Source organism: Colius striatus, chromosome 5, assembly GCF_028858725.1.
Source record: "Colius striatus isolate bColStr4 chromosome 5, bColStr4.1.hap1, whole genome shotgun sequence".
NCBI classification, from domain to species: Eukaryota; Metazoa; Chordata; class Aves; order Coliiformes; family Coliidae; genus Colius; species Colius striatus.
The window spans coordinates 5,722,199-5,747,906 of NC_084763.1; the positions used below are offsets into that span (position 1 = coordinate 5,722,199).

At 36.4% G+C, this 25,708-nt stretch overlaps 1 protein-coding gene across 1 annotated transcript in view; it reads left to right on the forward strand.

Annotated features, from left to right (window-relative positions):
• Nucleotides 1–4,453: 4,453 nt before the first annotated feature.
• ULK4 (unc-51 like kinase 4) overlaps nucleotides 4,454–25,708 on the forward strand; it is a 211,081-nt gene continuing 189,826 nt past the window's right edge. The window contains exons 1-17 of the mRNA XM_061996793.1: nucleotides 4,454–4,502; nucleotides 4,751–4,899; nucleotides 7,244–7,343; nucleotides 10,178–10,317; nucleotides 11,561–11,723; nucleotides 13,694–13,795; nucleotides 14,635–14,718; nucleotides 15,024–15,099; nucleotides 15,697–15,792; nucleotides 17,594–17,718; nucleotides 17,847–17,916; nucleotides 18,907–19,006; nucleotides 19,450–19,554; nucleotides 21,560–21,620; nucleotides 22,884–23,065; nucleotides 24,442–24,488; nucleotides 25,268–25,346. Coding sequence (XP_061852777.1) covers nucleotides 4,762–4,899; nucleotides 7,244–7,343; nucleotides 10,178–10,317; nucleotides 11,561–11,723; nucleotides 13,694–13,795; nucleotides 14,635–14,718; nucleotides 15,024–15,099; nucleotides 15,697–15,792; nucleotides 17,594–17,718; nucleotides 17,847–17,916; nucleotides 18,907–19,006; nucleotides 19,450–19,554; nucleotides 21,560–21,620; nucleotides 22,884–23,065; nucleotides 24,442–24,488; nucleotides 25,268–25,346 — 1,668 coding nt within the window. The 5' untranslated portion in view covers nucleotides 4,454–4,502; nucleotides 4,751–4,761. The remainder of the gene's footprint in view (nucleotides 4,503–4,750; nucleotides 4,900–7,243; nucleotides 7,344–10,177; nucleotides 10,318–11,560; nucleotides 11,724–13,693; nucleotides 13,796–14,634; nucleotides 14,719–15,023; nucleotides 15,100–15,696; nucleotides 15,793–17,593; nucleotides 17,719–17,846; nucleotides 17,917–18,906; nucleotides 19,007–19,449; nucleotides 19,555–21,559; nucleotides 21,621–22,883; nucleotides 23,066–24,441; nucleotides 24,489–25,267; nucleotides 25,347–25,708) is intronic.

Below are 25,708 nucleotides of genomic sequence, written 5' to 3' on the forward strand. Positions count from 1 at the left end.
CGTTTTGCAACAATGTTTCTGCAGTGAAAAGGTCAGTTCTGTGGCTGAGAAAACAAATTTCCAAACAGAAGGATCCCAGAAGCTACCAAAGGAGTTAAAAAAATCACTGCTACTTCCAAATATCAACAGCATGCATTACTGAAACTAATATTTGCATTTATTTGAGAACTTTGAGAAGGGCTGGTGAATACAGCAGCCCTGTACCAGAAAAACAAGGTGCTAAATCATGAGGACCTCAATGTTACCACAGAAATGCACTCTGGCTATGAAAGTACCTGCTAGTTTCCAAAGAATGTTGGTAAAAGATCAGAGAATAAAAAACACAAGATAGACATAAAAAAAATAAAAAACACAAGATAGATGTGCTTATGTTCATTGTTCTGTCCAAATGGTCAAAGACCAGCAAAGTGGCCCAGTGTACTCCCCAGGAATGACAGAACTCTCAAGGCAAATGCAACATCAAAATATTATACATAAGCAACTGAATCATCATATCCAGGAAGCTGAGAATAGAAACTCTCTTGAGAATGGGGTCAGTCTGGAATAGAAAGAAACACCCTGTACTAGCAAGATGGGACAGAGGATGAGTAATCACGGTAGCTGGGAGAAAACCTAGTGCATGTGGCAAAATAAATCAGAAGTGTATAGCATCTTCAACAAGCATCAGAGCAAACTAAAGAACAGACCTTCTTACCAAGAATAAAAACCTCAAACCCTTAAAATTGCAGGCCATTGGTCTGACTTTCGGCAACCAGGCAAAAGTCAGAGGCTTCTGTAGTACCCATTGAGAGTAGTGAAGTGTTTAAGCATTCCTGAACTATGTCATTTCAATCACAAGGTCTCAGTTTACCTTAAATTAGATCATATATTTATTTGAGAACAAGAATTTGATTACATCTGACTGTCCCATATAATAGCCAGACAAATAGCAAGGCTGAGTTTGCTGTACAGATTGCTAAGAGTATTGAAATGGTGCAAACAGCAGAGAGAATACTTTGCATTCCGTTCTTGGATGTTGAAAATATTCCCACAGAAAAGTTCACTGCAGCTGAATACAATGCTTAGAGTCGTGTTTGGTAACAGATGAAAGGAGTAACAGACTAAAACAGTAAGAAAAAAAACAAAGATAAGAGTCTTATATTACAGCCCTGATCTATATTTATATTTGTATTTAGATTATTTCTTCAAGGTAATTCTCATACTGGAAGCAAGTGTCATACCTGAAGAGAGAACTCCTGACCTTGTACCAAATCAAAGGGAAAATTCTCCATCTGGAGTATATTGAAATTGTACATTCAGGTGGTAAGAAAGATACAGACATGTAATGAAGTATCTATCAACAATAAACATCGTGCCATAGTTCTTAAGAGATATTGGAATTAGAGAGGTATAAGCCAACATGTCCCCCTGTGTCTGCCTTTAATTACACTGAAAATTCTTCATCATGGAGACATTTAATTTGAAAAGCTGTAAATCAGTTTTGTTTGTTTGTTGTTAAAGCTTTTTTCCCCTGATGTTTCTTTCTCTGTATTTTGGAATGACATTGCTACTATTACTTGATTTTATCACACTTTGTTAAAGTTGATACTATCTCATGCCCCCAGAATGTGTTATTTACCTCCTTTATATAAAACCAATCCCTAACCTGGACCAGTTTGCAGTAGGACAAACTGCTAGAAAATTTGAAGTAAAGGCAGCATCTTGATAGTTATTGTGGCTGTGTTTTGTCCTCTTGGAATGGGACATAGAAAGTAAGTGACTTTTCTAAAATCTGCCATCAAAGTGCTGTCAGGACTCATCTGCAACTGAGCTAATATTCTATTCCTTCCTCTTTATATCAGTCATCTTCATCAGAGCCAAAGATAAAATAGACAGTTTTCTAAAACCTAAATAAATCCCTCTTCAAAGCATATTTTTCTTGTGCTTACTAAAAGAAACTAGGTGACGTCTATATCAAGTCAACTACTCATTTACATGAAGAAAAAGAAAAGGAAAACTTATTTTGCTTGTGCAGCTTCAAAGCTGTAAGTCCATTGGTAATTACAGCTTGCCTCCACAATTGCTGAAAACGTCAAATCAGGACAGGATCTGGAATCATTAAGAAGTGGTTCATTTTTACAGAATTACAGTACATGCAGAATGTGAGACCTCCTGCAGTCAGGAGTGAGAATTTTGCCAAGGATATGCACATATTTTCCAGTGTTTTTGAGTCCATTCGATTTAATGTATTTAGTTTATTACGTTTCTATCCAATAAACCAGCAAAAGTGATACCAGTGTGCAGGCCTGATCTCTCACCAAGTTTTTAGACTCTCTGCCATACCCCCTTTAAATTGTGACAAAAAGTTGGGTAAGCTGTGTAAATGAAGCTTCATTTCCTCCACATCTGCGCTTTGTGTCTACAGCCTCGGCTGCCTGAGAATGGATGAAAGAAACCCCAGACGCCTCTTGCACCTGACAACGTTCGAACATCCCTCTCACAAATAAGATCGTTTGGCTGTTTGTTTTGAGGGGTTTTTTTTCGGTGTTAAGGGAGTTTAAATTCATATGGAAATCTATGGGGTAGAAAAAGCTGACCATCCGTTACCACTGCCTAAAGAAACATCAAATCCTTACGGTTAAGCGTACCTCCTTCCTCAAACCTTACTGAAATGGATCAGCGTGTGCTAAACTCTGAGGAAGCCAAGATGAATGTGGCTTAGCTTGCTGTGCCCTACGGCAGTTTAGGAAAAGCCCCAGCCGCCAAGACCCAAGGCGGCGGGATGGGCGCCGCCCGCGGCGCCTCGGCCTCCTCGACCGTTAGCCGGGTACCGGCGGTTGCCTGGCAACGGGCGGCTGCGCCCCCGCCGCCGCGCCCTCTCCGGCACGCGCTGCCCTCTCCGTGCGAGCCAGCGCCCTCTGCCGTCTCCACCGCGCCTCGCAACATCCGGGAACACCCCTCCGGCCCAGCCCCGGTGGACCCGCTCTGACGTTGGCCCAATGGAGGCTCCGCTCTGCCTCCGGCGTCTGGGTCCGTCTCCTGGATACGCGCGGGGGGTGGCGCCCAGCGAGCAGTGCGCGGGGAGGAGAGGAGACAGACCCGGCTGCGACCTGGCGCTGTGTTCTTGATAGAGTAAGGAAAAAACCCACCACAACCAGTTCTCGGAGTTCAGCTCTGCCTCTGGTGTCGATGCCCCTCCCGCTGGCTGTATTTTGTGCCATGAAGGGACGAATTTCTTGTCGGCGCAGTTCCAAACCCCCCTTTTCCTCCCTCGCGTTGGGGCGTGGGAGACTGCAGCCGCGGGCGAGGCGCTGTCGGTTTCAGTTGATGGCGCTGAGAGCAGCGGTTTCTCGTTGTCCGTCCCTTGTCTCGCAGGTACGGCCGGCGCTTCCCCGCCCCTTTCCGCGCGCTACCAACGGCCGTTAGCGAGCGCGCGACGCCGCCTCGCGCCCCTGCGCTCTCACAGCCTGCCCGCTCCCACGGCTGAGGGCACGCTCAAAGCGGGACCCTCGGCACCCTTCGCGAAGGTCTCCTGAAGGGTAAGAGACCCGCTGGGGCAACATGCTCTGCCGTAGGGGACCCTCACCTCCGCTGCAGGAGGCTGCTGTGTCGCGGGGGTTGCAGGCTAGCTGACCGCTCCTCACACAGCTTTGACGGCTGGAGGTCTCAGGTTCTGCATGTGCTGCTCAGTTCAGGGTTGACCGTTCTTTCACCAAGAAAGGGAACCATATGTCCTAGTCCTGGATATTGCCCAGAGCAAACGCAGTTCTCTCAGCAACTGGAGTCTGCTGCCTTGGAGTGCATCTGTGGAGTTTCAGACCTGCTCTGTTACAGGTGGTGGTGTGTCAGGCTTCCAGAGCAGCTGTCACACCTTGAGATACTTCTTTTCACTTTTCATGTTGCTTCATTAGGTTGCTTTTTACTTTATGTGAAAACTGCTGATCTTCGTTTTGTGTGCTAAAATTATGGCATTGCTATTACTCTTGAGATTCGAGAAGGCAAGACTAGAGGCTTGTCTTAATAGCCTCTTGCAGCTAATGAAAATCTTACTTAAAAGAGGTAGCAAGGAAGGCTTCCTTTTACGATGGACATTACAACTCTGTCCCAATGTTCATTTGTGTGTCATTAATCTTGCTTTTGTCAGATAACTAGATATTTCTGTACTTGCTATTTAGCCTGGCATACATTTGTGTTGTATGAATGGATGATAATACCTTTCATATGACCAACATGACAGTGTCCTCTGATGTGTACATACTTTCCTCTTGTGATGAGGTACACGTCAGTTTTGAAGTGTTGGGAAGGAGGAACAAAGGAGAGACTGGAGTCATCAAAATTATGGGACTGAGCTGCAGATTGACCATTTATTTAGTTGGATAAATTTCTAGGATATTGTTCTGGAATCTTTGTGTAGTAGGGTAAGACATGGGAGTTTTTTTGTTCTTTCTTTTCTGTTTTGTTAAGCTGTCCAGAAAAAGAACATAAGGAATGATGTGCTGATCTGCATGAATCAGAAACCAGAGGTAGGGAAATGGAGACGTTCCCATCTTTTCTGGTGCTGTGTATTTGTGCCTTATTTTGGGGTGTTTGGGAAACTGATTGTCATGATTGTCATCTACCTTGTCTTCGTAGATAATCAGAAAAAGAGTCTTCCTTCCTATGTTACACTGGCTGTACCTAGCTATGTGCTTTCCCCTCCTCCTCCTCCTTTCTTTAAAGGTTTATTTGTTTATGAGACTAATACTATATTTCCAACTCGTTGCCTGTAAAGTATCCTCAAGTATGGACAACTTCATTCTGTATGAGGAGATTGGAAGAGGAAACAAGACAGTTGTTTATAAAGGAAGAAGAAAGGGGACGATTAATTTTGTTGCTGTTCTTTGTGCTGATAAATGCAAAAGGGCTGAAATAACAAACTGGGTAAGTAATTTTGTTTTTCTGCTAAATCTGCAAAAAGATACAGCCTGAAAAATCCTTGTAGCACAGGTCATATAAAAGAAAAACATCACGTGCTTCTTTACATGGAGTTTGTCACCATTTAAATTAGCTTCTTAAGATTTAAAGTTCTGGTTTAGAGTCTTATTTTGAAATATTTATTTATTTGTCTGATTTTATTGAGTTCTTTTAGGGTTTTTTTGTAGACCCGTGTTTACTGGCTTACTATTTCTATGAGGTGTCAATTGCTTTGTTTGTATTGGTTTGCTTTGTTTTGTTATTTGTGTAAATGCTGGTGGTAGTAATACCTTTTAGTAAATAGTCAATTTCTTACTTACCAAGGGTAAATGACTTTTTAAAGAAAAGAGTAGCATTTAAGGTAAATAAATTCTAGTTTGTAAAGCAGTGCAAAGTTTGAAACCTATAATGCTTTCTGGAAAACAATCTGTAACTGATACAGTTAGGCATGTCAAGTATTTTATTTTTCCAGTAGATGAATTTTATGCCTGTGGTTAACCTTGGCTGGATGCCACGTGCTCACCAAGTCACTATATCACTCTCTCACCTCATCTGGATGATGGAGAGAAAGTACAATGAAAGGTTCATTGGTCAAGATAAGGACAGAGAGAGATCATTGTATCATGGGCAAAACCCACTCAACTTGGGGAAATTAATTTGTTGTCAATGAAATCAGAGTAGGGTGATGAGAAATAAAACCAAATCTTAAAACACCTTCCTCCTACCCATCCCTTCTTCCCAGACTCAGCTTCACTTCTGATTTTCCTCTACCTCCTCCCGAATGGCACAGGAGGATGGGAATACCGGTTGCAGTGAGTTCATCACACATTGTGTCTGCTTCTCTTTCCTCTTCCCATTCTTCCTTTGCCCACTACCACTGGCTAATAACAGGTCCATCTTGGAGCCAGCTGGAATTATCTTTATCAGATATAGGGGAAGCTTCTAGCAGGTTTTTACTGAAGCCACCCCTGTAGCCTCCTTGCTACTAATAAAACCTTTCTATGCAAACCCAATATAGTTTCACATTCCGTCTCATTGTTTCAATGTTAATTTATTAGACAATTAGTGAACCTGCTCAATAAAAATTTGTTCTTTGAAGCATATCACTTCCAGAAAGCCTTTGGGGACACCCTACATACCACTCTGACAAGATACAGAGACTTCTGTGGAGATTAGTCCATGTAGCTGGAATAGTAATGTAAATTTCCAGAAGCCCTTGAGTAATTGTTCTTGTCTTCTTTTTGTTCCTCTTACTGTATTTATTATATTGTGCTATCATTGAAAAGGAAAGTAACAATACACTGTGAGGTTCAACAAGGACAAGTGCAGAGTCCTGCATCTGGGGAGGAACAACCCCATGCACCAGGACGGGCTGGGGATTGACCTGCTGGAGAGCAGCTCTGCAGAGAGAGACCTGGGAGTCTAGGTTGATAATAAACTGAACATGAACCAGCAATGTGTCCTCGTGGCCAAGAAGGCCAATGGCAGCCTGGGATGCATCAAGAAGAGTGTGGCCAGCAGGTCAAGGGAGGTTCTGCTCCCTGCCAACTCTGCCCTGGTGAGGCCTCATCTGGAGTCCTGTGTCCAGTTCTGGGCTCCTCAGCTCAAGAGGGACAGGGAAGTGCTGGAGAGTGTCCAGCGCAGGGCCACCAAGATGATCAGGGGACAGGAGCATCTTCCTTATGAGCAAAGTCTGTGGGAGCTGGGGCTGTTTAGTCTGGAGGAGATTGAGGGGTGATCTCATTAATATTTACAAATATCTCAATGGTGGGTGTCAGGAGGTTGGGGCATCACTTTTCTCTATTGTATCTAGCAACTGGACAAGGGGTGATGGGATAAAGCTGGAACACAAAAAGTTCCATTTAAACATATTTCACTGTGAGGGTGATGGAGCCCTGGCACAGACTGCCCAGAGAGAGTGTGGAGTCTTCCTCCTTGGAGATCTTCAAGACCCGCCTGGACATGTTCCTATGTGACCTATGTGATGTAGGTAGTCCTACTTCTGCAGGGAGTTGGACTAGATGATCTCTAAAGGTCCCTTCCAACCCCTACCATTCTATGACTCTATGATATGATTCTATGATTGGCTGTGGTCTGTGAGGAAAATTATCTTTTCTCAATGTGTGATTTGGAGAATAATTTTAGTGCACTGGAAAATATAAAGAGTAAATAGATGATCTAGAGTCAAATTTCATTTTATGTCATCACGGTTGTGTCTGTGTATTCACTTGCCATCTCTGACTTGGAGTCCATATATATTGTTCCTGACTTTTTTATTTCCTAGTTAAGTATGTCAAAAACTTCATTCTAGGTTCGTCTGACTCATGAAATCAGGCACAAGAATGTAGTGACTTTTCACGAATGGTATGAAACGAGCAACCATCTCTGGCTTGTAGTGGAGTTATGCACAGGTAAGATGAGCTCAAAAGGTAAAAATTCATTGAGTATTTCTAAGAGAGTTCTTATTGTCTCCACAACAAATAGTGAGTTCTTAGAGAAAACTTAGTAATTGTCTGATTATGAGATTCAAAATCCTGTTTGTATATAAAAATGGTTTTGCTTTTGGAAACATTTTTGGAAATCAATTGATATCATATTTCTTTTCTGCTTCACTGTGTATGTATGCTAAATACTAATTGATGTGACATGATGTTGATTTTTAGGAGCTGAAGAGATAGGGCTAGTCAAGGGAGCTTAAAACCAGGTTGTGAATAATGAAGGATAGCTAAGTACAAATTACTTGAGAAAAGTTTTGTAAGGGCTGGCAGTTTTGGCATTCTCTTTTCAGTTGATAACATGCAGTAGTAAAGAGAGCATAGAGCAAAGAGAGCAAGGAGCAAATCAAGTTATAACATACTAATGACTTAATATTATTCAAACGAATTTTTTAATCAAATGGCAATTCTGTAGTTAATAGCAATTTCTTTCAAGTCTTCTTTCTGTTCAGTAGAAGTATTTTGATTTTTATGTTAAGACATTAAATTGGGAGCTCTGAGAACCCAAAACTGAATTAATGATTTCACTGAATTTTGATAGATTCCCATCAATCCATTAAAGAAACCTTTTAAAGCTTTCTCTACTTGTGATGACTATGAGTTTCAAACTCCAAATAGTGTGCTTTACTCCACAGGGAAAGAAAAGAAGGGCAATTGTGCAAGTGAGGAATGTTAAGATTTTGGTATCTGGAGTTTATTTCATAGTAAGAGTTCATATTACACATAGCCTTTTCTTTTTCTCCAGAATTCTGTTTCAAAAATCACCAAAGAAGAGAAGCTACAAGTTCTGGGAAAAAAAATCAAGTCATTCTTTCAGTGATTAAAAATGAAGTTAAAAGCTTGTATGGAGACTTTGGTCTGTTTGCTTAGTCTGACTTCTGGACATATATTTATATTATTAGACAGGCAGCATTTTATTAAGTACAATTTGTACAGTTCTAAGGTATTTTTACCGTGCAACATTGCAGTTTGCTGCAAGTACAGTGTCTTGAGGCTAACTTAGAAATAGAGTAAGACATTGATTTCTTATTAATTTTGTAGAGTCTTTAAAAAGTCTTTTGAAATACAGAAGATGTCTCTCACTTGTATTGAGGTGACAAAGTGAGTTTCTGTTATGTGATGCAGCATACCTCTGTGTTGCTGGTTTCACTGGTTTGGGGTTTCTTGCATATTTGGTCATATTATGGAATTATTTCACATGTAGTTCTCCAAATTCTGTTAGAAAACTCAATCACTAACATGACAGAGAAATTTTTACTATGGGCTTGGTTTACAAGAATGACTGATATACTAAATAGCATAAAAAAAGACACAGAAAACAATTTTAATATTCAGCAGTGTTAAATAATTTGAGGAATACTGTGATGACAGCCCTTTTATTCATGCTATTCTCTGAAAGAAGTTACTGAGCAAAGAGGAAAAAAACCTCAGGAAAATCTATTCTGTCATCTGGCATTAAAGAGCTAGTATCCTGTTCTATGAAAAGCTCTCCTAATCCCTGTTTTCATTCAGGGATTTAAATTTGTGGCATTTTTACTCAGGGAAAAAAGTAATCTGCATGATTTGGCTAAGATATAGATAACCCAGGAAACCCCTGGATAATTCATGAAATAGAAACTGTAGCCTCAGGGGAACAGGTTTTGTGCAGGAATTCTGCAGGATTTGTTGCAAGAGGAGTAAAGGAGCAAATGAGGTTGAGGAAAGGTATGGGAAATGGAAATGTGTTTAGGATAGGAGACTGGCTCAAATGGTATGGGCCTGATCACATACCTCAAAATCAATGGAATGGGAGGAAGCAGATGATATGGGAAGAAGAGAGATTTTTGCAGGGACAGAGAAACAGTAACAATGGGTGAAAAGCATAGAGAGAGAATGTGAAGCCTAGGGAAGGATATAGGTGATGGAGAATATATGTAAGATGATATTTGCAAGGCTTTGTGGGTGTAATCTGATCAGAAACAGAGGAGGGGTTGGCTGGAATGTAGTATAGGAGAGTGATGATTTTGGAAAGTCAGAAAAGGGTCTTAGGATGAGAAATCCAGAGAGTTATGAGTAGGACTTGCTGGGGAAGGAAGGTGAGATTTGTGTGAGAAACTTGGACAACTGAAGTTTATTCCTGCGTAGTTTTGTTTTTAAATTTGAGAGGAATGAGAGGAAAAGATAAAAATGAAAGAACTGGGACATATGAATCAAGAAAAGGACTGTACTGAAATTTTCTCTGTGAAGAACAAAAGATTTTACCTGTTTAGTGTTGTTGACCTCAGAATGTAACCCAGTTTTACTATTACTTTTGTCTGGGAATTCAGTGGCAAATTGCCTGTCATTAGCTTTAGCACTTGTTCACAGAAGTTCACCTGCTCTTGGTGTTGTTTAATCTTTAAAACTCGAGCAACAAGGATCTGATTAAGGGATCTGAATAAACCGATTGAGTACTGTTGCATTGTGAAATGACACAGGGGTTTCTTTTTTCCTTTCTGTTGCCTTTGTAATGTACATCAATAATAAAGTAATTTTGTAGTCATGTACTCAATTGCAGTAAAATGTAAGACTTTTATCACAGTATTTGAAGTAGGTTATTTTTTCTCTACATCTTAGATTTTGTAACTTGCATAATGTCAAGAAATATTCTTACTATCTACTGATAAGGATTTTGGCTTGACAACTTTTAAAGAGGCTTATATAATGTCCTTGGGAATTATTTGCATGGCATCTTCATATGTGCTTGCTTACTATGTGTAAACATATTTCAGGTGGTTCTCTAGAATCTGTTATTGCTCAAGATGAACATTTACCTGAAGATGTAGTGAGAGAATTTGGTGTTGATTTGATTACTGGTTTATACCATATTCATAAGCTTGGAATTATCTTATGTGAACTGACACCTGGAAAGGTAAGGAGGAGTATTATTTGTAGGGGACATTGCATAGAATTTGTATGTCTTTGGCATTTCATTAATTATTTGTATTTTAATTCTTGGAGAAGCTTCCTTCAAGTTGGAGGCCATTTGAGCTTTATAATATATGTGAAGACAATGAAAGACGAGTCTATAGCTTGAGTATTTTATGATCTAATGGACTTCTTTCACTGGTTTATATTTGATACAATGTGATAGCTTCTTTTTTATTTAGTTGTACTGGTTTGAATTAATGAAGGATTTTAGTTCTCTGTCCTCAGACATATAAATTCATTTATGCCTATTCTATCATGCTTCAGAATGGTTGGAAGTCACAGACTGTTCTAATGAAGGAGTGAAGTTAACTAAACTTTATTAATAACCTCCTCTGTTGTTTCCAAATACCATTTAAATTACTGTATTACTCTTGCAAATGTAGACATCTCCATGTATCTTCAGATGCTGTGTATGTGTGTGGAGTTTATGTACAGTTTTGTTCAAGTTCATGTTTGTTTTTATTTTATGTAGTCATCAGAACTACCAAAAATATTTACTTAATAATTGATTTGGATCTTCATCTGTAAGTGATCAAGTTATCTTTCTCTGAGTTTTCTGTAAAATCTTCACAATCATACTCACTTTCTGTCATTTATGGGTCCAAAGGCAGTAAAATATATCTAAATAAAGCATAAGGAGATGACTCTTTTTCCAAGGAGGAATGTTGCTGTAAAATACTCCCGTGGAAGCAAAATACAGAATGCTAAAATAGGACTGGTTTGGGTTTTCTTTTCCCCTCCATCTTACTGACTCGGATATTTCTCTAAACAACATTTTTTGGATTATGAAGCTTTTAAGTACGAGAATAAACAATGGCTGCATAGATAAAACTCTTATCATCATTGGACAAAATCTTTGGAATTTTCTGCTAAATATAATTAAGAAGATTGACTTTTTTATCCCTCAGATGAAGTGATTTACTTATTTCTATATTTTACTTTCCAATACAGATTTTGTTTCTTTTCTATTGTAACATTATTGTTCATTTAGATTTAATAACAAGAAAACAAAATTGCACGTTCAACCTCTTGAGGGTTCTGTTGCAAGACTGTAATATTTTGGTTATAAGAAAAAAGACAATCTTGATGTTGACTTAAAAACTTTTCCATGTGTTCAGTTATAGTGTTTTGTAGTGAAAATTTCATCAGTCATCAGTTTTAATGTATACTGTTTATTCTTCTAGATTCTGCTGGAAGGATCTGGCACTTTGAAATTCAGTAATTTTTGCTTAGCTAAAGTGGATGGTGAAAACTTGGAAGAATTCTTTGCTTTAGTTGGATCTGAAGAAGGTGAAGGAGATGTCAGTGAAAGCACTCCACAAAGATTTCTGAAGAACAGATTTCGAGGTATGTTTTTACTAGCCAAAATGAACTTATACCAAAGGGCCAGAATGGAATTAAGAAAAAAACCTGTTGTTTGAAGTAATTCTGTGAGAAGACCTTGAGATTTGAAATGTTTCAAGGTCGATAATTAATGAAAAATATTACTTTTTGATTTGGATTTGCTGAGTAGGCTTGAGTATTAGCTGCTGTTTGATGAAAACTATGAAAGATAACTGAAACTCTGAAGTTCAGAGTTCAAACTGAAGCTGAGTTTTCTAACTGATGAAATAGTATTTCTGATATTTAAATGATACAGGACAGTGAATTTTTTTGAAGTTTAAAGGAAGTAGCAAAAATAATAACTTCCTTATAACCTTTTGTGCTCCAGTTATAAAGTAGTAAATGGAGAACAAACTGATACTGGAAGTTATTTGGGACTGATAAAGAGAAGCCATTTAAAATGTAATCCTGCTTTGTCTTGGAAAAAGTTGAGCTTTGGAATTATTTAGTGACTTTTAAAATGTCTATGTTGAAGATGCTTTCTGTAAGCTCTAGGATTGAAATCCATTACCTTTGTGTTAAACATAAACACACAGTTCAGTAAGTACTACACAGAACTGCTACTTCTTTCAGTGGAGGCTTGGTACTGCAATACTTTTATTGTCCTTTTTGATGCAAATGGTTCAAGTGATTTCTGTTTTGAAGTTCCACTGTTTCAGTATCTTCTAATCAAGAATGATTTTTTTTTTAAAGCATGAGAACATTACTGTGCTTTAATTCAACATGCACATCCCTGAAAAGGCAGCAGGCTGCAAATACTGTGTTATTTTTTAATTGAATAAGAAAAATTCAGAAACCTGGTCTTAATCTTCCAAATCCTTTATTAGTCATGATCTCAGAAAATCTTGCAGACTTCTGTTTCCAAAATAATCATGTATCATAGCAGTTACTGCTATTTGGTACAATGGAATTCTTGGCAATATTTTATGGGAACAAAGACAGCTTTCTTAATACTTCGCCGTCTCCTGCTGAAGAGCCACACTGCAAATACTAAGACCAAGAACAGATCTTTATTCAGGAAGAAATACAAATCTAATCTCTTTCCTGTTGCCTTTCAGAAATAGCTGTTTTGATGTGCATGGTTAATGACCTTTTGTCACTTAAAACCCAAGAACAAATGAATCCAAAAAAACCTTTTTGAAGGCACTATGGAATTGACACTTTTGCTGAGGTTATGTAAATTTTGTAGGGAGTTTTTTGTCAACTAAGTTAGAATTTAGATGGGAGCTATGATAGAAATAGGAACTCTGTATTTTGTTTTCTATATCAAGACAAAAGGGATTTGTGACTAAGCTGCTATAATTTGTGTTTTATAATGAGAGTAAATAGTGGTTTACTGTGAAAATAGCTGTAACTAGTTTAGATCAGTGATCCAACTGGCCATCTACCTTGTTTGTGTAACAGAGTTTTCTAATTTCATGAAGGTTTATGTCTTGAGATAGCTTTTAAAAACAAACAAAACTCTCAAAACCAAACCAAACCTTAAGTAAACAGAATACAAAATAAACCTTATGTAAAGATTTACATCTTGGGATAGCTTTGAAAAACAAACAAAACCCTCAAAACCAAAACAAACCTCATGTAATTGTTTCTGTTACGTGAAAATTATGTTGGTTTACAGTTCTGCTCAATTTGTTTGGCTCTGGAAGGTGTTAAGGCAAATCACAACATTCTTTGCATTGATCACTATGTTAGAAAAATGTAGCACAAGCCAGCTTGGTTATTAGAAGTGAAATAACAAAATAGCATATGCAATCCTACATAATTCAGTAAAAGTATAGAAGTTACTTATAAAGTACTTGTATTTGGTATCTCAGTTTTCTTGTACCAAGATAATCCCCATCTTACTGAAGCATGAAGACAGTTTGAAGTGTCTAACAGGATTAAATGCTGATGGACTAATAAGAATGCATTATATATGCTGTATTTTGTAGGCTCTCCGTTATACACAGCTCCAGAAGTAATAAAGGGAGAAGACTTTTCCAAAGCCAGTGATCTGTGGTCCTTAGGATGTTTACTCTATGAAATGTTCTCAGGTTGTAAGTTTGTGTATCTATTTAATATTTGTCATGATGGAAAAACATAGGTCATGGTCCCACAGTAAATTCTTGTTAACTTACTAAGGAAGTTCAGACATAAAAAACCCTTAAGACAAATTTTAAACATGTCTTGAAGAATATACTAGCTGTACTTAAAAAAATGGTCTTTATCAAATAATTAATGGAGCACTACTGTAAGATTGGCCTTTTGTCTGTGACCTAAATTTTATGATACTAACCAATGCACTAAACACTGCAGTTTTAAATTGTAGCAGTCCTTGAATTCTAATGGTGTAATTTTTGTCAGTCCTTCTTAGTATTAAACTTTGTGTCCATTATTTTGACCTTTGAAACAGAAAACTGTGTCACTAGTGTAGTACTAGAGTAGTTGGGTTTCCTGCAGATGAAGTACACTTTAGTGTTGGCTGCTGCTTGAGGAAAAGTCTGCTTATGATAGAGGGTTAGAGTGCAGCCTTCTGAAGTCGTAAAAAACACGTTGATCTGTTGCATCCCTATAGTCACATAGATAATGAGATTTCTCTGTAGACCTCCTGTTGTCTCATTGCCAATTCATACAGGGCTATCATGGTTGCTTCCATCAAGCCATCTTAGTTGCCTCTTCTGCCCATGGTTGCTTCTGTGGTTCTTGGCAGAGGAAGTTAATCCAATGTTTTTTATGTAAATTTGTAAGAGAACTTGAGAAATGAAGTCGGGGCTGAGAGTGTTTCTTTCTTTGGATGTTTCATTAGGAAAATGAACTCATCATATATCATTGTACCGGACAGCAATTTAGAAGTTTTACCTAATCTGTGAAACATACTTGTGTTTGTTTGTAGGAAGACCACCATTCTTCTCAGACAACTTTTCTGAGTTGATTGAAAAGATTTTGAACGAAGATCCGTTGCCACGTAGATCAGAAGGTAACATTCTGTTATTATTTATTAAGTAAAATCAGAGTAATATTCTCCAAGTGTAAGTTTTACTTTATACTGTTTCTGGTTTGTTTGGCTTTGGGTGTTCTTGTTGGTTTTTTTGGGGGAATTTCTTTTATTTTACTGATGATCCTTTGAAATCCCAAGAGTGTATATTTAAGCTTTTTCATACATTTAGATTTTTTCAGGTGAAATTACTATTAGAATTTTAGCATGTTGTGTAGGTGATGATTTGGTTTATTTTGAGTGACAGATCTATTTGCCCAATACTTATCAAGTGGTTCTATTTACAGGTTCTGCTTTTCACAAATCTTCTGCAGAGTTTATTAGTTTGCTTGATGGTTTGCTTCAAAAGGATCCTCAGAAGAGGTAAACTGTCTAATCTCTTACAGTTGTTTACACTGTCTTTTTTCACCTATGGAGAAAACAATTGCTATATTACTGTAGGCATAGTAGTTTGTAATTGACAAAGAATGCAAAAATCATTTAATCCCTCATATAAAAGAGCAAATTGTGCTTTTTCTTCTGTAAAGGGATATAGAATTAATGTCGTGATTAAGGATATCTTTGTATTTTTGTAGTTGGTGCTGAATACATGACTTTGTAACAGAAATGATGGGCAGTTTTAAAATTAGATGCCTTACCTTTCCGGAACAATGAGCACATCTATTTTAGGAGGCCTTGATTTCTAGCTGATATTGATAAATAGCATAAGGTTATGATTTATAAGTTAACTCAGATATTTACATGCAGTGTTCTGCATTCTTAGTGTCATAACTGTGTTGTGGGAATTATCTATTCTGATTTGAGGCAAGAAGCTTGTCCTGAAAGAAAACTTACTTGTTGATGAAATAAAAGGAAACAACAGGATTAATTATGCTGTTGTGTCACTGGGTTAAAAACCTTGTATCTCTGTGGAGCTCTACTTTGCCACTGCTTTTTCAGTTTGTTTGTTGCATTTCAAAGGTTGAATTGGACAGACCTATTGCAGCATCCATTCTGGAAAAGATCTCTTAGCCATTGTGGTGGTGATCCTGCAGACAGCCAAGACACAAGCTCAAGGTACCCACTGTTTAAGGAAGACTTTTTTTATAGTAAATACAAACCAAACAATAACAATGATTTTTTTTTTCTGTAATTTTCTTCACATTTGAATTTTGTTTAGGATTTCCATGTTGTTTATTAACTGGAGAATGGAGTGTTATATCATTCAATGAATAGTTTTGGATGTTTAGGAATTATATTACCGTTAGTGTACTACACTGTTCTTGTTCAAGAGACATTCCTTCTGGCTATCGAATATATTGAAATTCACTGCTGAACTAACTGCTCTCATTTTAATTCATTTGCTTATATAACAATGATGCAGAGTAATTTGACTTAGATTTTTTTTGAAAGCTTTTGCAGAATCTTATAAATACAGGTCAATTTTATCTTTAGTGAGATTTTTTTGTTTGTTTTTATATGTTTGGCTTAGAGCATCATAAAGCCTATCAGTACAGCATCTTGGATTTGTGGTTCAGCATTATATCCTTGCAAATGCAGCTGCCCCATATTCTTTGCTTATTACACAAAACATTAATCTAGTGGGATTTTTTTTTTCCTAAATTTGTAATGCTCTACACTTAAATATATATTCTATATATGTATAGTTCTATATATTAAAAATTTGAGCTCCTTCAAAACTCCTGTTACCTTACTGGGTTATTTTTTGTTTGTTTTAATATTGAACTAGGATATCTAGTGTTGATTTTTTTATTCTTTAGTTCTCTAGATTGGAAACTAAAGTAGCCTTCACATATTTAAAACTAATGTGAAAAATATTACTTCTAGAATGCAAAATGGTTTTGTATTCTGTTTCAAAACCCTTTTGTGTGATTTCATGGGTATTTCTGATTCCAGTGTTGCAGTAGTTTTTATTAGAAACATTTCTGCGAGTTTGAGATGGAGCTTTTTGCATTTTAATTTCATTATTACTTTCACCACCAAGGCAGATAAGAAATCAAGATTTAAAGTTTATACTACAAAGTAAGAATTTATTCAAGGTTTTAGCCAGACTTCTGTCAATCACCCCCACAGTGCTCATTTTTGAGCAATTTTCAGAGAATTAGAACAATCTTAATCTCCTTTGAAAGACTGGGATATTTGACCTGACTCTTGAGGGTTTTCTAATGCCTCTGAAATATCCACTGAGGAATGCACTAATTGACAGATATGGCAAACATAGGACGCTGGCTTGAGATGCAAAAGGAGTTCAGTACTTTTTTCTTTTCTAACTGTGAGGCCCATGTGTCTATTTTTTCACAATGTGAGTTTGCTTAATACTTGATATTAGGGAAGGTTATATGATCTAGTTCCATGTGATTAATAGAGAGATATATTAAAAAACCCAAACAACCAAAATCAATAAACATGCAATTAAGTGTGGCACATAAATCACAACAGAAAATAATGGTAGTTTTTACTGATCTTAATGTGTGCTAAAGACTTTGTTATTATGTGTAGATTAGCTGGAATATTTTCTTGTGAAGATAGAATGGTCTCTAAAACTTTTAATATTTCTGAATAACTCTGATATTATGGTAATAATTTAATTTTTCTTATTTATTTCATGCAAGTTCTACTGAAGGAGCTAAAGAATTCCTAATTTTCTCCAAGCCACTTGCTGTAAACTTACCTTTTCGTAATAGCAACAGCAATGATAAAAAATATATGTAACTCATATATTACAGTAGTTTGCTGTTCTAGAGAATAATGTCTAAATTGTATCGTAGTAATTGCAACAAATAAATAATTGATATGATCCATGTTTATTTGGTTGGGTTTTTTAAAATCTGTGTAATTAATATCTTTCATTAACCAGGAGTGAAAACACAAAGTCATCAGTGTCTTTTTGTGCCAGAGAGCCAGTGGGAACTCATAAAAGTCTAGATAACCTGTCATCCTCAAGAGCAGATAATGAGATACCAAGCAATTCTTTCAAAATAGGTAATACTGCTTGTTAATTTGAATTAGTTTGTGTCCTCTGGGTTTCATCAGTCTTACCAACATGCTTATTCCCTATGTTTTATTTATTCTCTAACTTTGACTACAAGTTCATTTTCTCTTTTCAGTAGAAACTCAGACTGAATTGCGCCCCAAAAGTGCAGTTGATGGTGAATCAAATGAATCCATATTTCTTCTCAGGTAGGAAAACCTAAAGAAAATCCTTGAAAACCAATATGTTTTTGGTTTCTTTTTTCCCTATCTCTTCAACCATTTTATTTTTCTCTTTGTAACATTTTGTTACTGATTGCCTTTTGAATTTTCTGTCAGCAATTGATATTGACACCTTTGAAGAGCTACAAAAGCACTGCATGTAGTTAAAGCAATGCTTTTATGGCTTTATTAGATGAGTTTTTGTAAGTAGACTTTTGATTTCTTATCTATCTGTCTAAACAGAAGAATTTATTTAGAACTTTCTTTCCTTTTTACATTATATATGTGAGAATATGCTTTGGCTATGTTTACTTTAAATACACAAGAATTCAGCTTAAGATCTACTAATAAATTCTGCCTGTAGCTTTTCATCACAAGGTGTTGGTAACAATGTATTAAGAACTATATAGGTATGAAATAAAAAGTAGTGATTGGTTTACCAGTGATTTGTTTTAGTTGATGCCTGATTCTTAGATTTGTACTAGCTTTCAAGCCAAGAAGATTATCACAGAATCACAGAATTGTAGGGTTGCAAGGGACCTCCCAAGATCATCTAGTCCAACCCCCCTGCAGAAACAGGTTCACCTAGATTAGGTCACATAGGAACGTGTCCAGGAGGGTCTTGAAGACCTCCAAGGAAGGAGCCTCCACAACCCCTCTGGGCAGCCTGTGCCAGGGCTCCCTCACCTCACAGTGAAAGAGTTTTTTCTTATGTTTAAGTGGAACTTTTTGTGTTCCAGCTTCATCCCATTACCCCTTGTCCTGTTGCTAGCTACTATAGAAAAAAGAGATGTCCCAATCTCCTGACACCCATCATTTAGATATCTGTAAATGTTAATAAGATCCCCCTTCAGTCTTCTCTTTTCTAGACTAAACAGCCCAATACAACAGAACTGAGCACAAAGACACTTAGTAATTAGCACAAAGAAACTTAGTAATTGATCTTTCTTGTCTTTTTTTCCCTTTCTTTTGTTGAAGCTCTCGCCCCACGCCTAGAACTAGCACTGCGGTAGAAGTAAGTGATGCTACTAGTGCCTCAGTCCAAAATCCACCACAAAGAGATTCATGCTTGAAAAAGGTGAGTAGAAAAATAATATTAAATGATGATGGTGTCCAGAATATTAGCCTGGAGTCCGTGGCAAAGTCCACTTTCTTCCCCTTCCATGATTATAACAGGAAAGCAGTTCCTGCAGTGTACAAGGTATTTGAAAAGAAGTATTTGCAGAACTTCAGGTGTAAGAATTAAGGCAGATGCTTAGTCCCCTTTGATTTTGAGTGTATGAAAAGGATAAGGCTATTTTCCTTCTTCTTGATCTACTTTTTGGATCTGGTGCTTTTCAGCAAACATAATTTTTAGTTGACCCTATCTATTACTGCTTAAAGAAAAAGTAGTTTAGAGTACGTTATTTATATGGCCAAGCTGTGTGGTGTAATGTTGAAATGAAATATTTTTGGAATAAACATAAACCTTTTTTTCTTTTTGATAAACAGTTTTTAAAAAAACCTTTGTTCTTGTTCTAGGCTAAAAATATGTTCTCGAGTAATCAAGACATGGAGTCAACATTGAAAGAGCTCATTTACACTGAATCTGATCTTATCATAACACCAATCATTGACAATCCAAAGGTAAAGCAAAATAAAAGATAAGATTCAGGAAATTGTGGGTGAGGCTATTTTTACAGAGAAATCTGTAATCGAGGTGAAACTCCTTTCCTGTATTTTATAATTCTCATTTTAAAGCAGTTCCACCCAGTCATCTGGCAAGCTCCTCTGCAATATTTTGGCAGTCTTCTATAATCCTTTTGTGTTGCTAATTTGGAGAACTGAGTTATTTTGGGATTGAATACTAATATTAAATAATATTTTAAAAGAAATAGAAGCTACTAAATACTATATTGAGTGCTTGTGTAGATTTCTTTCCTGATAACTTGCTTTGGTATCGATGACTAAAATGAAGAGAAATGTTTGTTTTAGTATACTCAAAACAAGGCCATCCATGAAGCCTTCCAGACTAGGAGTTAGACCTTTACAGAATAGCTTTTGTTACTATTCAAACTTTAGCTGTGATAATATTTCTAATAAATATGAACTTATTTTCTCTGGAAAAGAAGACTTGAGATTACAAGAAATAGCCTTCCAATTTCTGTCATGTGGATTCTAATGCACTAACAGTTTGTGATGCATCTCTTGAGCAGAAGCTGACATTTGCTTGACAGTTAAGACCTAAAAAGAATCAGGGCTCTGCATTGCAGTGATGTGCATCGATGTAATGTAATGTGCATCTATGGGCACATGGGTAGTATTGGTAGAAAGAATGATAGGCCTTGGTAGAAGGGATGATAAAGAGCCCCTTTTAGTCCCCATTTTGTTTCTGTGTTAAAAAAAACCAAAATCATTTTAGCAACTTCACTCAGTAAATGGCAGATGCAGGCAATGCTACAGTTTTCAATGGAAGTGAGCATCTTGCTCATTATGAGTGTCTTAAAAGCTTTTAGTTGCTCTATTGCTGTAACATAACAGCTTTATACAACTAGAGAAAGTAACTACCCAACTATTTTAATGTGATGGGGGGCTGGAGCCATTGTTACTAGTGGAGAATTTCAAAGGTAATTATGCATTTGAATGTCGTTTCTGTAAATTCTGTCTCAGGACTCTGACACAAAGCCTTAGCCCTTCACTACTTCTCTTCTTACTACAAGTGTAAGAGATGAGATTAGGGGTAAATGCACATGCTATTGTGTACGTAGAGACTAATCTTCTTAGCATGCAATGCCAGACTCAGAATTAATGCAAAATAGCTCACTAAATTCTAGGGACATGTAATCAAAGTCACTGCCTACTTGACACTCTTCTGATTAAAGGATGATACTGACACCTGGTAAAGCTGAAGAGCTTGCAATTTAATCTTCTGGAAAGGGATTTACTAGATGCTGGCAGAATTTTAAAAGCTGAAATGTCACCTTATATTGTAACATTTCCCTGTGTTCTGCATAGCTGTGGAACTGAAGACCTTTTTTAGAAAATAGCTCTCTAGTTACAACTAGGCTTCATCTGTCAAAGGTTAGGTTCCACTGTGGTTACCTGTTTTGGTATGCTTTAGTTACTGAAAATCACGCTCAAATGCTCAGTCACTGAGCAGTCATGCAGTTCCATGATGTACCAGAAAATAGCATTGTTGGGAAAAAAACCCAATACTTTATGAATGGTTAATTGATGTTGGTATGACTTTTTATAATCTAGAATCATCTGTCTTGATATATATTTGCTGTGTGGCAACCAGTTGCTAAAACACTTCATGAAATCTTAGCTACATATTGGCTTTCTGTAGCTTTTGAAGCCTAGATGCAACTGTTTTTCTGGATACAAGCAAAACAAAAATATAAACTGAAAAAAACTCTTCTATTTTGGATTGCCATTTTAAAAAAACACTTGAAATACTAACAATTTGAATAACAGAATTAACTCATAAATTTCTTCTGCTTAGAAGAAATCTATACCAGAAACACTGGAAAATGCCTCAGTAATGAGCAGTGGTTTGGACACCCATCCTATACAATATTTGCATCTTTGTGTTTTCATGTTCAGCTACTTAGGGATTTCCAGATTGTAATGTGATTGTTTATTTCTCCAGATAATAAAGCAAGTACCAGTAAGATATGACTTGAAAACTCTACATATGCCAACATACTCAGGTATGGATCTGCTGAAGTTGTTTAAAACTCGGTTCTGTATATTATGGTGTAATTATCACAAGATCTATATCATCCCTTTGTAGATGATGAACTGTCAGAGTTGCAGAACTCCTCACTTTTCAGAAGCTGAATTTGTTTGTATAATGTTTTAGCTAGACTGATTTGGAGTAGGCTTCAAGTGCTAATTTATGCCTTTCCTTTCTCTTCTGCCTTCTTCAGTTACAAGCCCAGGCTCAGCAAGTTTCAAAAGGATATAGTCAACACCATTTTAGTATGGGGGAAACCAACTCTTCTTTTTTTCACTTCTGTTGTTTTTTTGTGAACAACTGAGATATTTTAACTGAGATATTCAACCAAATAGATTTAAATTTGACAAAGGTAGAGAAGCAAATAAACCCAGGATCTCAATTAACATGAGCAGTGTTGATCAGCTGCAATACTAGGCAGCCTAGCCAGTTCCACTTTTAATCATGGAATGTAATGGGAATCATGTCCCAGAAGATAGTGTGGAGCTGTTTGGAGTTCAGTTTTTTGTTGTTAATGTCCAGAAAGGCTGCTGTTATTTCAAAAAACAAAAGGCTGCTTGTTGTCATGAGTGTAATGTTTCTTCCCCTGGAAAATTTAGTCTATTTAAGGAAGTATTACACTTCACTGTGCTTGAAGAGGGATATCAGCCAGATATGTAGTCCTGGAATTCACATAGTACCTCTTCATAGACATAAAAGTTCCTTTTTTTTCTTTTTACAAAATATTTATTTTGGAGAATTAATTGGTTGAAGAAATTTTGTAGTTGGCAAGGAACACAATGTCCCTCAGTCTCCCCATCCAGATTGTACTAACAGAAAATATGTTTTATTTGTCTAATATTCCAGGCAAAAACGATCAGATTCAAGTGCCTGAAAGGGTGATATTTTATTTCATTTTACATTTCAGTAGCTAAATTGTTGTATTGACATTCTGATATATTAGACTATTCTTATCTATATTTATTTAATATGGGACAGTCTTTTTTGTGGACACTTTTGGGGTTGTAACTTTGGGATTTAGTTGAGTTGCACAATAAGAAGTATTTTGACACTTTAATTGCAACATTTTTTTGCTTTGTTTCTCTTTTATTTCAGAGATGAATTATATTTGTTTAATATTTTAAATACTAACCTTATAATTAGTTGAAAACTTATTCATGTTGATATTTCTTTCTAATGTGTTAAAGCAACATCAAAGATGCATTATCTTTAACTACTGTTTGCTTCTTACACTTAGCTGAGAAGTTAACAGCTATGAAAGATATGGATTGGAATGACTTCTTGCAACGAGTATGTTCACTACTTGATTCCACCGAGAAGAATACAGGAGCAGCACGTTCTAAACTGAGCTTACTGTACTATCTATGTACTGTGGCTGTCCACAAGGAAGTTGCCAGCAGGCTAATTAACTCTCAGCTCGTAAGTAATAAAGCTTTGATGGACTCAACATGGTTTCTATACTTACCATTGTAGCAAAAATTACCTACTTTGAGTTATATTTTAGTTAATTTATCATATTATTTCTGTCAGTACATCAACATAAGTAGAGAATAATTCAAATAAATACTATATACCATGTCAGGTTTTAAAAAGGAAAACAATTTACATACATTTACATATAGATTTGTTGTGTTAGTAGAACAGTTGGGATAAAAACTAACCTTGATGGAGAGTGGGAAATAACATCTGATTAAATGTTAGTTTTAAGTGACAGACAAGACTGAAAAAAGTTCATGTTTGAACTGTTAAATCAATTTTATTTGTACATCTGTGAAGAACAGCAAGAAAAACATCCAATAAAACTTTTATTAAGCACTGATTCAAAGAGTGAGCATGTTCTCTGAGAGTGTGTTTTAGTATATACCTAAATGGTGGTTTCACCTTTCAAGAGCCATTTTCTACCCAAACCCCAATGTTACTAGTTTTCTCTGTAGTGATTTAACATAGTTGTCAGACTGTTGCATGTGCAGAAGAAATGAGAGACTTCTTTTTCCCATTATACAAAAGCATCACAGAGGTTACCCTGACATGTACACTTTTCAGTTTACTTATTAAAAGATAAACATGTTGTTGGATATAGAGATATTTGACACATGTTGTTTGATATAGAGATATTAAAGCCAAAATGCACTAGGAGAAAAATTCCATGAAGAACATTCAGGTTGGAAGCATTGATAGGTCTTACCATAGAATGATAGGGGTTGGAAGGGACCTTTAGAGATCATCTAGTCCAACCTCCCTGCACAAGCAGGTTCACTTAGATGAGGCTCCATAGGAACATGTAGAATTCTTGCAAAACAGAATTACTGGAAGGTATATTTCATTATCATTGGAGGGTTTTTTGAGGTGACACTAATCCAATAACTGAATTGCCAATGAAAAGCAAATTGTAGAAATCACATAGTCATGGAGTTTAGTTCCTAAGTGACTGATGATGTGTGTTAGTTTATCAAATTAGTGTTGGACAATACTATATGGTGATCTTTTTGTTTTGTAGATTGAAGTATTGGAGTTTTTTCCTTTGCATAGTGTTATTCATTGTGAAAAAAAGGTTTTTTAAACACATTGATACATATTAAGCAGTTTAAAGAAGAATATAGAAAGAAATTGTACTTTTACTCTGAGCTTGGGCAATATCTGCAGTATTTGTCTATGGTAATACATCTGGCAAACCTTATGCAAATACATTTTCATAAAAGTACTGTTATTTTGATTTATCTTCTTTTGTTTTTTCACCGGGACATATCAGATCACTGAAATTCACTGATTGTATATTCATTTTCTTTAAACTACAGTTTCCTATATTGCTACAGCAGCTGCGTGCAGCCGCCAACTGGGATATGTAAGTAACAATTCTTATCAATGAAGTTGTTCAAATATGGAATTATCAGTGTATTTTATTAAAGATATTCTTTAACAGGGCATTCGAGGTGTGCTTTAGCCTGTCAGTCTGCTTTGGTAGTTGACTGGCAGTATGATGGTGTATACATCACTGAATTTTTGTTTGGCAATGAATTTATGTATTGCTATTCTACAGGACCAAAGACTATAGAAAATCTCTAAGTCTTACCTAGCAGTTATTATAATTTGGTGTGTCAAACAGTGTTACTTAAAATCACCAAATCAAGCAAACCATGCCATAATAGTAATGTGTTTTTAAAGAGCCTGCCACAAATATTTTGATGTGATAGTGCCCTCTGCTGTCTCTTTTAGAAATGACGATTTTACTGTTCCAAGGGTTTTTTTAAACAAAGTTAAAACTGATTTTCTGATACAGATTTGATTTCTACTTTGTTAGCTATACTGAAAATTTTAAAACTGCGTATTTTTGTGCTATAAGAGAGCAGAACATGAGCATGATTCATTAGTAAGACTAGAACAAACGAAGGAATCTTCATTATTTAGTGCTAAAGGAAGAAATGTCTGTATGCATTAATTTATTGCTAAATTCAGATGAAATACTGAAATTATTTGATGATAGAAAAGAAATGGAACATGAAGAAAATAAATAAATAAAAGTGAACAGCTCTTCAAAGATTTCCTGCACTTAGCAGTTGGTGTAAAATATAAACGAGACATAATTGTTTTTGTGCACCTACAAAAAATTTACTTCATCTACAGCCGTGCCAAAGTTGCTCGAGTGATTGGTTTACTGGCATCACACACATCTGAACTTGGAGAAAATGTACCTGTTTCTGAGGTAACTTTGCTTTTTTTCTTAGGGACAGGAAGTTTTGTTAATGCTTTTTACTATTTGTGCAAGAAACTTCCACAGCTTGTTGGGGGTTTATAGCCTGCTTTTTGTTGTTTTTTAATAGTATGTTTAAATGAAAATGGAAGTACTTAAATTAATTAACCTTTACTAACCTGTGGAAGAACTACTCACTAATGCTAAAACCTCTAGCCTTTTTCTCTCCTTTTCAGAAAATGAAGCAGTCACTGTCGTATTTCTGGTGTGTGTAATAAAAAGAGTGTGTTGACATATTTGGTTACCCTGGAATGTAATTCTTATAATTAGTATAAAAATAGTACAATTGGTTCTTAGAATTTTTTCCAAACAAT